The following is a 13,538-nucleotide window of genomic DNA, read 5'->3' as shown; positions in this document are numbered from 1 at the left end:
CAGACACCAGGAAACCTGGCAGCGCCAGGACTGAATGGGAGACAAGAACAGGGGGAAGGAGGTCATGTATTTCAACACTCACCTTTCAAGGGAGGGTTTAAATACTTGTCTGCTATTAAGAACATGTGTACTGACCTACCCCAGCTTGGGAAGGCTGGAATATCAGTATCAGATCGATTTTCTCTAAGGCATTATTCCTAAAAGAAAATAATTTAGCAATTATAAACAAGTATAAACTTTTGAAATCTGCTCTGTATTATACATAGGTTCAATTCATCAGGTTTAACTCCTTTTGTCCTAGGCAGTGCTGGGTGTGACCTGCTGGGCCCCAGCTCCTCCTGCCCATGTTGCAGGTAGAGCTCTGCTAGTGGATTCTGTAACACCCCGGATAAAGAGTGCAAAACAAGATCTAGTTTTGTAACATTAACTTTTTTTTATTAAGAAGACAGATATTTTATAGTACTTCTTTTCCTTTGTAAAAATGGGATACATGAACCAATACAAAATGTGAATGGGAACAGATGGATATGTATTTTCTTACACTGTAACATCTTCCATGGACACCTTAAAACAGAACTGGCCTAAGGGGAAAAAATAAAAAGGCCGGGTAAATAAAGAACAAGGTTGTTTATCATCAGTTCCGCGTTCTTCATTTGTGATCCTCCTTTAAACAAGGTTGTTCTTTTTTCACGCTTCAAAGTCCTAATGATCTAAAGCTGTACAAAGTAATACTCAACAATACATTTCAACAGTGCACTGTATACTGAAGAAAAAATACATAAACCGATATACAACTAAAATTAATAATTTCCTGTTTTTTCTCCTGTTTTTATGTGGGTTTATTGTTTTTTTTTATTTTTCCAATGCGTGGGGCCGAAATTTTGCAATCTACCTGAGACGGAAAACACCAATCAAACACATGAACCTGAGACATGTCAACATTGTAAGTCAAAGTTACATCGGTAACACTGCACTACGGTACACTTCCAAACAAATATGGGCTGCTCAAGGCCAGGATGCCCGTCCCGTGCCGCCGCCGCCGGGCCACGGAGCCCCCGGCTCCAGCCTGGCTGCTTCTCACCGCGATGGGGTTTGGCAATGGTGCTGAGGGCTCAGGAAAGAGCTGCGCTCCACAAAAGCTGCTCGGAAAAAAAAGAGGTTTGTTTTTTTCCTTTGCGAGGTTCTGCTCGTGAAGAAGGGAAAGACGGAATACTGCCGGGGAACGGGCCTGCCTGCCGCGCCCCGATCCCAAAGGAGTCCCACATTGTAATGGTTCTGCCAAAAAACAGCAATTAAAAAACAAACGCACGAAAATGGCCCCCCCTCCCAAAACCCCTAAAAAAATACCCAAACCTGACACTAAGATTAATGCTGTCCTTAAATAAATCAGATACATTTGCCACATAAACACAATAAAAAAGTATCGCTCGAAATCCATGATTACTCACCAAAAAAAGTCAGCATATATAACTTTATACCGTCTTCCCGCCGCGGTTTGCTACCTGTCGCTTACAATTCCGATTGAGCCAGAGTCTCCTGTGCACCTATGGCTTTAGTGGTCATTAGCACGCTCGTTTCAACACAAATTCCCGCGTTTTACTCAGCAGGTAGGAAAAAAAGGCAGTTTTGTTCATCCAGCCGCTCTCCAGGTCTGGGCTCACAGAGCGTCAGAGGGGCTTCACCTGCTGCCCCCACGGCTGCCAAGTGGGGAGAGGATGAGGAGAAGCCCCCACATCCAGGAGGGCTCTGCCTGCCCAGCAAGGACCCTGCTCCTGCATCCCCACGGCCGAGCAGCGCCTCTGCTGAGCTCCAGCCCACTCCCAGCCGCCACCATTGAAAGCACCTGAAACAGCCACAAAAGGGGGCTTGGGGGGTGTTATCCGAGCCCTGACGGCAACAGGGGAACGGGACATGGGCACACTGAACTGCAAACTACGCATCTAAAATGTGCTGGTTCTCCTCCGATGAGCTCGAGTTCTGAACGGAAACCGGTGAAGAGAAAAAAGGGGAAACACCTTCAGAGAAACGCACCTACTCCACAGGGTCCCAGCTGGCAACTCCAGAAACAGGAAAGGGGAAACGAAGAGCCACAGAAACCCGAAGGGAACTAACGCACAGAAGCCCCTCTTCTTCCCAGCCTCCCCCCGACCCGAACAAACAGAAATTAAACAAGGCACAGAATCTTCTGCAAATGACTTCACTAAACTAAATCCAAGCTGGACTTGGCCAAAAAAAGAAAACCCAAACGAACTGAGGTGTCGAACAGCAGAGTGTACTTTACGAGGAATATTTTTACACAGCAAATCCCAGACCATCCCGGCCTCACCGTTCTCCACCCATTTGCTTTTTTTTCCTTAAAAAAAAAAGACACAAGCTGGTTGCAACTTCCAAGATCACTGTCTTTGTAGCGTTTAAATAGGGCCAGTAGTAACCGTCCACAGTTGGACACCTCATGGGAACCAAGGCTGCTCTAGATGAAGTACTCTTTCTTTTCCTCGGAGTTGTTTTGTCCCCCCTCTGCGTTGATGATGGCTGTGTCTGCGTCGGCCGCATCATCTGCTCCTTTGGCTTCGTGAGTGAAGTATGTACCTGCAAGGGAAGTGGAGGCTGTGTGACTCTGGGGGTCTTGGTGTGGTGCTGAGGGAGTAATCGACAAAGGAAACAGAAGTGCAACTGGGAGAGAAACTGGGGGGTCTGTCACATCGGACATGACAACACTGCGACTGAGGGGACACACGTGCCTGGCCTTTCATCCTCCAGCTTTGGTCTCTGTCTTACCTTTATGTCTGGCAAAATATCGCCCTAAAATGATGAGCAGGCAAAGCATCGCAAAGACGACAACGGCCACGACGCCACCAACCACGGCATGGTCTACGCTCTGTATGGCCCCTTCCTCACCTGCGCGGGAATCTGTTGAGATCAGAAGAGGAATAAGAACTGGGGACTTAGAATGATGCTCTCGCAGGCTCTGGCTGCAGCTGCTCTCAGGATGGGAAGAGCTGCCCTCAGGCTCTCCAGAGGAGTAGGGGTGAAGCACGGATCTAACTAGACAGATGAGTTCAGGCAGAGGAGCTTTGTCCGGAGCCGAACTGATCTGGTGGCTCAACTCGCGAGGTGTTTTCCGCTAAAAGCAGCAGCACTATGACTACGCACGTGGGAGACAGCTGGGAGAGGGGAGGAAGGGCACGTGGAGTCGTTGGTGGGGATCTATTTTGGGAAATTTCCCTATAGTGCTTCCCAAATCCCAGCCTTCCTGGTGGATGGGGCACAGAGAAGAGCAGTACAGTATGGGAATATTAATCATTAGCTCTGAGAAACGTCATTAACGAGTGCCCTACTGAAAACATTTCAACTTCTCAAAACACTCCTTGCCCAAAAGCCAACCCACCCAGCATTACAAATGTATTTACAATCATCCTCTGCCCCGACTGAGCTGGGTTCCAGCACAAACCCCCACCTTTACTGTTCAGTGCAACCCACAAGGACACAGCACTCCTGACCCAAAATAACACCCAGTCTGAGGCCAACAGCAAGCAGTAACTGTACAGTGCCTCGGACTGCTTTACTGCGTTTATTTAACTCCTCACCACACAATTAGTTTCCTTTCAGAAGCGCCTCTCCCTCGGGATGCCGTCACCTGGGAGAGGGATGACTGATGTGGCGGAGGAACAGCTCCGGAATGAACCCCGGATGAGCTATGGCCATGTAAAATGAATGTATAGCAGTGTAAACAATTTTAATTTAAGAACGCAGCTACATCAACCCTCGCTGCAATCCTAATGGCAACTGAGATTTATAACGCAGTAAAAAACAATTATTCTCCCGCTGATTAATACATTAACATTTTGGAATAGAAGCTAAACCATTGTCTCTTTTTTTTAGTGAGTCAAGCGCGACACCTCTATTAAAATGATTTACTGGCCATACCTTACAATTTAAGCACAGCAGCAACAGAAACGGTAAAAATCTTTTAACTTTACATGATTTGTGAAGTCATATGTGAAGGATTTACCATTTAAATCTTTCACTACAAGAAGCACATGGCCCATAAATCTGCCCTGCCTGCGCCTGCCTGGACACCTCGGAGAAATGCGTTTTGCCAGGACGACTGAGAGAGCAAATGCAAGTCAATTTTTAAGAAAGATTTATCTCCGTCTCCCTCCAAAGAACAGAGCAAATCTCTGAAGCCTCCACCTCTAATAATATTTGAAGTTTATCGATCAAGCGTACAGATCTGTGACAGCTAAAGGTAATGGGGCTCTTTTGAGCCGAGACCTGATACAAAGCTTTCGAGCAGCAGCTGGGATTTACGTTTTCTATCGATATTTCCAATTCTGCTCTAAGATTAGGGACTGAGGCACCCAAGTAAATAACTTGGGACCAAGAGCACCATAAAGCGCCTTTTAATTAAAACAATTTAAGAAAAAAAGCCCCTTCAAGTAACCTCTGAGAGCAGGAGCCCCAGTGTGGGCAGGGAGATGCTGTGATGAGCTGGGGCATGGTGAGGGACACTGTGGAGACCCTTCCAGCAGCTTGGCTGATAAGGTAAAAACTGCAGCCAAAAAAGATTATTCCCCTGCAAACCAAAAGCCTTCACTGTCACATCCCTGAATGGCACTGTGGTAACACTGTGCCAAGGAATCCAAAAGGACAGCAAAGGGGACCTTCTGTCTCATGTCCAGTGGGAACAGACCATGCTGTGATCACTTCCTAGCATCTGCTCTGTGGTGAGTGGCTGAACATCCCTGCGTGCTGAGGGAAAGGTGCCCATGGGCACTCATGGGGTGCTGAGCTGACCCTGTGCTCAGGCACAGCCTTCCCACTGCTGCTCCAGCTCGGCTAGTCTGGCCTCTGTGAACCTGCTCTCTGCAAAGCAACTAAACTGGCTCATCTTCTGGAGCAGCTGCTATAGGCATGCTTCACTCCATTTTTTCTTATTTTTTTAGAAACTTTGTGCCCAGTTCCGCTCGGTTGCATTCGGAGCAGCCAGCAGCATCCCAGCCAGGGCAGATGAGTGTCTTGTTGACATCTGGAACAGCTGAGGGGCATAAACATGCTGAGTTACGGCTCTGTAATGTGCTTCCAGCAGGATTTTGCATCAAGAGGCATTTTTCCTTCATCATCATAAATTAAGGTTCTGGAAAGATGAAGCCATGTGTTCGTGCTGGCGGCAGCAGCCTCCACTGTCCCACCGACCCACTGCCGTGGAGACGAGACAGAGCTCGTGCCTGACACATCCCTCATGTCTTCCTTTGACTGGCATCATGCCAAGAGCAGGGACAGGGTTCCTCTGAGAAGGGCCTTTGGCCGAAAGCCTTGCCAGGTTTGCTCAGCAGTTTGTTACGCGTGAGTTCCACTGCTGAGACGTGCAGGGGCATTCTTCTCAACTGTTCCTTTTCAAGAAGATCCCTGTCAGGTGCCAGCCCCAAGTTCACACTGTGGCTGTTCATACACGTGGCTACAAACATCTTCAAGCTTACACAGAGCCTACAGCACTCCTGCTGCAGCATCTCCTCTCCTTGTCTCCAGCACCTCATCAAGCCCTGTGTGCTCCAGCAGCGTGACCCAGCAGAAAGCTCTGCCTGCCAGCACAGCAAATCTCAGCTCCACCACCAGAGATGCCACCACTCTCCCAGCAAACCTGTCTGTGTGCCACCAGCACGGGAACAGCCCCTCCACATCCTGGCCCTCACTATTTCTTTGGTAATTAACAAAGTGTCAGGTTTATGGAACAAGGAATAATTCCCCAAAGCCAAGAAGAGACTTGACCTTAACAACCAGAATCTGCTTTAAATGCTGTCTCCAATTCACCCAAGCTATCCCCGCCTCCTATCTCTGATTAAACCAGAAATCACAACTTTATTGCTGAAGAGGGAACAGTCGAGATGGCAGGAACTGATAAAATGCCACATTATTTGCTAATCCTAATATGTTATTCTTCCTCAAGATTTGCTTTTCTCAGCACCAATTCAATTACAGATGCTACAAATCCTTCTGACATTTAATTCCCTCTTGTCAGGGTGCAGTAAATGTATACATGCAGAGTTTTCCCATTAGGATGTTAATATATATTGGAGCAAGCTGAATCCTGGCCTCTCCAGCGAATCACCAGGAATTTCCTATCAGGGTTTTGTTTTGGGTTTGCTTGTGTGTTTTTGTGGGTGGGGCAGAAGGAGGGAAGGAAGGGCAGGGAAGGAACAGACATCACAGCATGTTGTCACCAACATGCCCCCTCAGGGCTACTCTGCAGCTACAGTGCACCTTGGCTGAACCATTTCTGGGTTGATGCTTTGCTTGGCACCAAAGCACCTTAAAGGAAAACTGCAGTGGTAATGGTATAATCCACTTGCCAGAGCTGAACTCATGCAGGAAAAAAATCAGTTTGTCTTCCCAAATGCTGTGCTGCTCCCCCAAGAGATCGGCATGGCTGTGCCCCACACCAGGGGATGCCAGGTTTCATGGGATGCAGTTCTAGGCCTGTCTGCCCATGGAGCAGATCACTGCACAGCAGCAGGAGTGCTTCAGAGCCTCTTCCAGGGTGGCCAGGAAGAGACCTGGGTAGCTTGATATTTATTTTTTCCTAGTAATTTTTACCAACTGCTCGTATAATCAACAAAATAGTGATTACACTGCTGGAATGGCAACCTTGAAGTTTTCCTTTAAACAAAAAGTGCAGCTCAGAAAACAGCACATAGACAGGAGAGAAAGGGGTTTGGGACTGGTTCCTACTCATCACAGAACTAAGGAACTAATTCCAAAGGTCAGGAGCAGTACAGAGCAGATGCTGAGCTGGGGATTGTACATCTAAGCACTGAAAATCATCATCTGCAATTCACACCTGCAGGTTCTCAGCTATGGGGGCTTTGCGGGACTCTTAAAAAAAGTGAATGTATTAATGATCTTAGAAAGTGAATGTATTAATGATCTCCAGGTTTCTAGCATTTCTGCCAATGTAAGTGCTAAAACCAGCTTTCTGTGGGCTCTCAAGAAAAATGTTGGTGATGGTAAGAGCAGCACTCTGGGTCAGTGCTTACACTGAGGTTTAGCAGAGGGAAGACTTTTCTCCTCCCAACTTCTCAATGAAAAGGTTCCACTCAATTCCATTTTAATGAGGCTTTAAATATAGATGTATCTACAAATATTCTACTCTTCTTGTCAGCAGCAGCATCTCAGGACTAAAAGCAAGACTGGGTTGGACCGGGCTGCCTGTATTTTGAATCTCCTTTCTACTCACACTAACAGCTTCCGACCTATTTGGGTCAGACCACTCCACGTTTACCTTCAGTGCTCCCCGCGCTCTCAGCAGCGCATCCCGCGAGGCTCGAAGCGCTGGCTTGGGGCTCACCTTGCTGCCAGGAGCCCTCTGCACACAGGAGCATCCTCCTTCCAGTGACCCACCTCTGCTCCGCCGCTGGCACCGCTCCTGACACTGCTGCTGCTGCCAGCAGCTCCTTCCCTGCGTGCTCCAGCACCCTCTCCAGCCCCTTACGGCTCCCTCGGCTCAGTGCCAGAGGAGTGGAGCAAAGGCAGCACTGCGAGATGCAGGCTGTGCTGCTGTGATGTGGGAAAGCCCAGGTTTCATGGAGCCCCTGCTGCATGGTGCTCCTGCCTCCTGTCCTTCCTCTTCACCTCCTTCCAATTTGTAGCCCAACTGCAACATTTTGGGGTATCTCTGGACAGCCCTGACCTTCATCTATGTGCACTCTGCTGTAAAAGCAGAGAATGGAGGGAGATTTTTATGAAAATGTAGTTTAGACATTAATTTTGGCATACTGGGATTTACTGGTGCACTTGCACAAAAATTCACCTTCTATTTCTGGGTGCAAACTAATGTCAAGCTCCTGACATTGGACAGCGTGGGCTGAGCTTGTGGGCAGGAGCAAGCTTATACACACCAACCCCACTGATAGCTCCTGAGCTGCCCAGATGTGCAGGCAACAACTGCATCATGGCAGGGGAACGAGAACTTATGCCAATGGCTTTGAAGAATTCCTTAACAAGTGATCTCTTCTAAACCCAGCCACAGTTTAGTTTATTAAATGATTATCACATCAATATGCCTGAATATCCCACATGATTTGGGTGCTTAATGGCCTCACTTGAGCACTCCTGAAAACCTGGTGAGCCAATTATTCCTTCTCCCCGGAGGCAGGAAACATTAGGATTGCACTGACACCTCCCAGCTGAATCTGGGGTCAAATCTTTTGTGGAAGAAAGTTTTTGAAATGATGGAGCAGCACTAGAGGTTGGGCCTGGCAGAGGGTGCTGGTGGAAGAACAGGCAGCTGTTACTCCATGACCACCATAAACTACTTAGCCATGACACGGGAGGACAGAAATCACTGCCTGACTATGACAGGATGAGCAATAATGTTATTCATTCCCAAAGCGTGGCGTGGAGGAGGCTACCCCTCCTCGAATTTATTGAGGGGCTGTTAAAGAGCAGCATTAACCTGCCTGTCGCATTGTAATTGAATTCGCTCTAATTTAAACCAGAGAAATTTGAGGAGTTCATCCTTCTTCAATCAATAAGCTCCCCTTCAGCGACCCATTTCAAGATCGCTTCATAAAAAATAACGCGCTTTGTTGGAATAAATGTGCTCACCCTGGCAGAGCTCAGAGCTGCTTCCACAGACTCCTCTCTGGAGAAGGGGGCTGTGCTCGCAGCCATCGATCCACCAGCACCCCCTCCACAAAGGCACTGCTTGGGTTTGGTCAGGGAACCCTTCCCTGTTCCACAGGAGGTGCCGGTGCTCTGGAGCAGAGCCAGCACAGCTGGGGGAGCGTTGGGGCAGGGCCCACGGCAGCGTCTGTACGTGTGCACCTGTACCCTCAGGTGTGTGCCTGCACCCTCAGGTGTGTGCACCTGCACCTTCAGGTGTGCCCTCGCAGCTCCCAGGGCTGCAGGAACCGGCTGGGCTGGAGTAAGGAATAAGGAACTGAGAGGTGCTGGGCCAGCCTTCTCCGAACGCTAAGGTCTCAGGATGTGAGGAACAAGAGGATTGCGAGAGGCACGGACACACAGAGCTCGGTGGGAAGAGCAGGACGGCTCTGCACTCAGGCTACCTGGGCGGAAGGCAAGGGATGCATTACTTAATTGCTCAGTCGGCAGAGCCTCGGTTGGAGCTGTGGGCGGGACAGATGTACCTGGAAGGAACAGCAGACTGAGCAAACACGGCAGCAGCCCCCACGCCCGCCACGCCAGTCCCCGTGGGGGTGGGCAGGTGCCCTGCATCCCTCAGGGTGGTGCTCAGGGCTCCCAGCGCCCGCCTGGCTGCTCCCGACCGAGAGCTCAACTCCGGCACTCACCTGGACCACCCATCTGAGAGCCTCAGTGTGCTGACCCCAGGCCAAAAACATCACCTGGCTGCAGTTTCCTGGCATTCTGAACAAGGGCTACGGGGCAGAGGCCACTCTGCAGCAGGGAAAGGCCTGGGGCTCTCTCTAGTGCCTCCCCCAAACCTGCCCCAGTATATGATCCTGACCACACCTGACCGGGAATGATCACCCTTTGGGAAGGCAGGAGTAACCTAAAGAGCAACAAGCAAAATGCTGAAATTCTTAGGGAAAAAAATCAGTAGCCAAACCAGATGCTCCAAAAAGGGTGTTGGGCAGCACACGACAGGTGCTTGCTGTGGGCAGCGGCTCTGCCTGAGCTGTGTTCTGGAAAGGTGGGGGAAATTTTGGCTTCCATTCCAGACTCAGAAAAAGGACTACCCTGAGCTGTGTGCTCCAGGAAAGGTGTGAGCCCCACTGGGCAGCAAATTCTGGGCAATTCCTTTGAGGAATTTTTTCAGGTTCTTCTCTTCATTCACCAAAAAGTGTATTTTTCCTTAAAAAAATGGAATTTTATAAAGTAAAAGGACTTATTACAGCAAAACAAATTTTCCCCATCCACACAGGGATGTTCACCACAGCCCTGGTGCATCTTACCTATGGGATCTGTCCAGGGCCTGCAATAATAATTGTTAGCATCGCTCAGTGTTAGAAAACATCCAGAGTGAATCCATCATTTCTGACCTCTTGGCCAAAGCACACCTGTAGTGGCTTATGGGATGTTCCCAATCTGATTGGGTGACAGGGAACCCTTTGATGGAATAAGAGGAGGACTCAGGGTTTTTTTGGGGTGTTTTTTGCTCCATGCTGAACCCCTGAAAGGAACAGCAATGGGCTCCAACCCCCCTGGGCCGGGCTCTTCCCAGGGGGACAAATGGCTGCTCCTGCCCTATGTCCAGGACTGTGCACCCTGTGCTGGAGCAGCTGCAGGCAGCCAGAGCCCAGCAGGCACCAGGGTCTGCAGGGATGCTCTGCAAGGGGTGGGGCAAAAAAAAAAAAATAAAGGTGCATTTCTATAGGAAAACATGAAGAGCAGAGATTTAGGTTTGTACCACTGGTACAGGCTCTGCTCTGAATGCACCAAACTGCATCCATTGAAGACACTGTTAGGCTTTAATCTCAGTCAGCACTAATTGGCAAGAACCAGCCATGAGGATGCATTTATGCCTCTTTCTGTACAGTGTGGATAAAAAGAGGCTTGAACCATTTACTTGGTTTGGCCTTACTGATGAAACAACCACCTCCTTTTTACCCCCAGTCTGATATTGGTACAATGAGGAATCCCCGAGCAGCCAAGGGTTAGTGCTGGCCACCTGCAAGGGAGGTTTCACACAACACGGCAGAGTCAAGTGTTTTACAAGGATTCAACTCAACCGGTTCTCCAAATCAGCAGTAAAAAAATCCCAGCCAGGAGGGAACCACAATGGCTGGCCTCGGTGCCCTGCACCTCCTGCCCCATGTCCGAGGATGCCACACAGAAATGGGTGCCAAAACCAGAAAAAAAAAGAAAAAAAAAAAGGGAGGAGAACCCCAACAGAAAGGAGAGCACTTCCAAGCTGCGAGAGCGTGGGGGGGAATGGCTGTGCCATAGCGACTGCACAATGCAACATGGCCAAGATGCAGAAATCAGAGTGGAACCAGTGTCTAGAGAAGGAGAGCAGCGGGTTACCTACGGACTACCCTTACCTGAGAGATCCCCATAGTCCAGCTCCTCGGCCGAATTGGGCAACTGAGTAAAGCCTTACAAGTAAAAACAGACTCGTTTTTCTCTGCGTTTCTCAAGCGACAAAGAACAACACACTTAAGAACTGAGGATGAATTTCTTGGGGGGGAAAAAGAGAATGCGTCAGTCACTTGCCACCGTCTGCCGCTGCGGGCAGAGCCATCGTGTGACACCAGTGCAATCGTGGCCTTTATTACAGACAGAAACGCTCCTCGCTCTACACTGTTGGCACACGAAACATGGCATTGAGACCACTCATAACAGCATGCAGAGCCCCCCAAACTCTGCCTTTCGGCCGTCACAGGGACAATTTCCCAATTTAGTCCAGGCTGATTTTGGTCCTGCATACAGAGAGCAATGGAAAGCTTGCTTCTGATTTTGCACCCAATCCAATTAGTTTTGGTCATGATGACAAGTCTGGCCATTTATCGATGGGAGAGTAGGAATATTGCACAGTGCATGTCATGGCCTGCTTGCAGGCTGCGGGCTGTGTCCTCTGCCAAACTATTGGACAAACCAGCTCCTGTTCATTTGCCCAAATGTGATGGATTTATGGGAAAACAATCTGTCCTCAAAGCTATACAGCCATCAGGGAGGCACGTGGTTGTGACAGCCAGTGCTCAGTGAGGGCATTAGTGCTGCTTGGTTTGGGAGTCTGAGGAAGTGCTGGGGTCTGCAGGCACAGCATCCCCAGGGTGGGCATCTCAGCACCAGTGACAGGGCAAACCGGTGCCAGGAGGCCACCCAGACTTACTGAAATGTGGCGTGGGGCAGTGTTACCCTGTGGGCTGTGATTTCCAGGACTTGCTCTTGCTGCTGGCCACTAAAAACAAATGCATAAGCAAAGAAAAAAAAATCCCATGAAGAGATCCCACATCCCTGGGCACTGGGGAACCTGGGGCTGTCAGCTCATGGACTGCTACCAGAGCTGACTGTGTTAAATAGCCAAGCTGTGAATGCAGCATGGTCAATGTGCAGACTTGGCCTCACTGCAGAGCAGCAATATGTATATTTATATATATACACTGCTCTTTAAAAATGAAACTAATTTTCAGTGACTGGTTTTTAAATACATCAAATCACCAGGAAGCTCCATTGGAATTACCTCCTGAAGTGGGAAGCCATTTAGATTAATAGCAGGAAATTTGCTTGTGTGCCACTCTTGGGTTTCAGGGAGCCCTTTTCAGATTTTCAGGAGCCTTTTTCCTATAAATGATCTGTAAATACAACAGTTGCCTCACAGAAGCATTAGCCATGCAAAGCTGCACTTGGCAGAGGAGTTCTTCAACTTTTCTCTCACCAAAATTGCTTCTGTAGAGAGTTCCCTTTAAAGGAACTACATTTTCTCACTGATGAAAAAGGGCAATGTTGCATTTTTTATGAAGAAAAAAAAAAATCCTTTTCAGAACAAAATTTGCAACAATTCCACAGTTCCATTTCTCCCTGCACCTGGGACACTCACAAATGCCACTGGCCAGTGTTAAAACCTGTTGTGAGGCTTTTAAATAGGTGGTAAATTACTTCTTGATTTTTCTCATTAAACTTTCATACTGGCTACTAAAGCCCCTTCTTTTCACTTCTGAGGGGATGAACTCAAAGTCTGCCACTACTCCTGTCAGAGAAATGAAAGGGAACTTTTCACTCTGCTCCATTTCCCTGGAAATGGTAAATCCTCGGCGGGCAGAGCCGGCAGGGCGAGTGCGTCCTGCAGCTCAACCAGGTGCCCACACGAGGACCAGGCACCCTGGCTATATTTAGGTTTCTGTTGGCTCCCACGCTACATCCAGTTTTTTGAGGAAAAGCCAATTTCTCTCCCATCTCAGGCTCTAAATAAGCAATTAGGGATTCCGTTTCATGCGGCGTGCGGCGGCGCAGCGCAGACCCGCGCAGACAACGCTGTGATGTTTTATTCAACCGCCCCAAGGACGGGAGCTGTAAAATACATTGAGGAACGGATTTACTATTAGCCGCACTTTTAAGTAGGGCATTTCCAAGAGGGAAGGAGGCAGGTGGGCTGGCAGAGCTGCTTGGTGATGGCAAGGCAGAAAGCTCTGAGGCCTTTTCCGTGGCACCTGGCGAGGTGTAAGAGTGGCCGGCGCTCTGGTGTGGCCGGGCTTTGGCTTCAGCTGAGCAAAACTCATTTTCTGACTGAAAAATAGGACTTTTTCAGGGACTGAGCACTATCAGGAAAAGGAACAAGAGTGCAACACAACAGTGTTACCTGTTCTTGTACCAAATCTGCTACGGCCATAATTGAAAACCCACATGGGCCTTCAGGGAAGAATTTCCAGCCTGTAAAATAATTTACTTGCTGAATTATGGGCCAAGTATTTTCTTATCACTCTTCGTTTGTGATGGGGGTGTTTCTGTTATTTTAACCTTCACTCCAGGCTTCCTGCTTTGCCAGCTTCAGAGGAGGCTTTTCCAAATGGCTCAAAACCCTGCTTTTCCATGAGAATGAGCAGAAATTCTGCCTGTGC

The 13,538-nt window shown here is 48.8% G+C and overlaps 1 protein-coding gene across 5 annotated transcripts in view; it reads right to left on the bottom strand.

Annotated features, from left to right (window-relative positions):
- Positions 1-413: 413 nt before the first annotated feature.
- Positions 414-13,538, bottom strand: part of CADM1 (cell adhesion molecule 1) — a 133,298-nt gene continuing 120,173 nt past the window's right edge. For 2 of the 5 annotated variants that reach the window (XM_086860964.1, XM_086860966.1), the window contains 3 exons: positions 11,022-11,075; positions 2,779-2,910; positions 414-2,589 (listed from right to left, as the gene is read on the bottom strand). In XM_086860964.1, coding sequence (XP_086717090.1) covers positions 2,471-2,589; positions 2,779-2,910; positions 11,022-11,075 — 305 coding nt within the window. In that variant the 3' untranslated portion in view covers positions 414-2,470. Of the gene's footprint in view, positions 2,590-2,778; positions 2,911-9,065; positions 9,147-11,021; positions 11,076-13,538 lie in introns of all 5 variants that reach the window. The other 3 variants (XM_086860965.1, XM_086860967.1, XM_086860963.1) reach the window with 2 other exon arrangements.

The sequence above is a fragment of the Cyanistes caeruleus genome, chromosome 23, assembly GCF_971803275.1.
Source record: "Cyanistes caeruleus chromosome 23, bCyaCae1.hap1.1, whole genome shotgun sequence".
NCBI classification, from domain to species: domain Eukaryota; kingdom Metazoa; phylum Chordata; class Aves; order Passeriformes; family Paridae; genus Cyanistes; species Cyanistes caeruleus.
The sequence above is the reverse complement of the archived record's forward strand: the minus strand, read 5'-3'. Positions and strand labels throughout refer to the sequence as shown.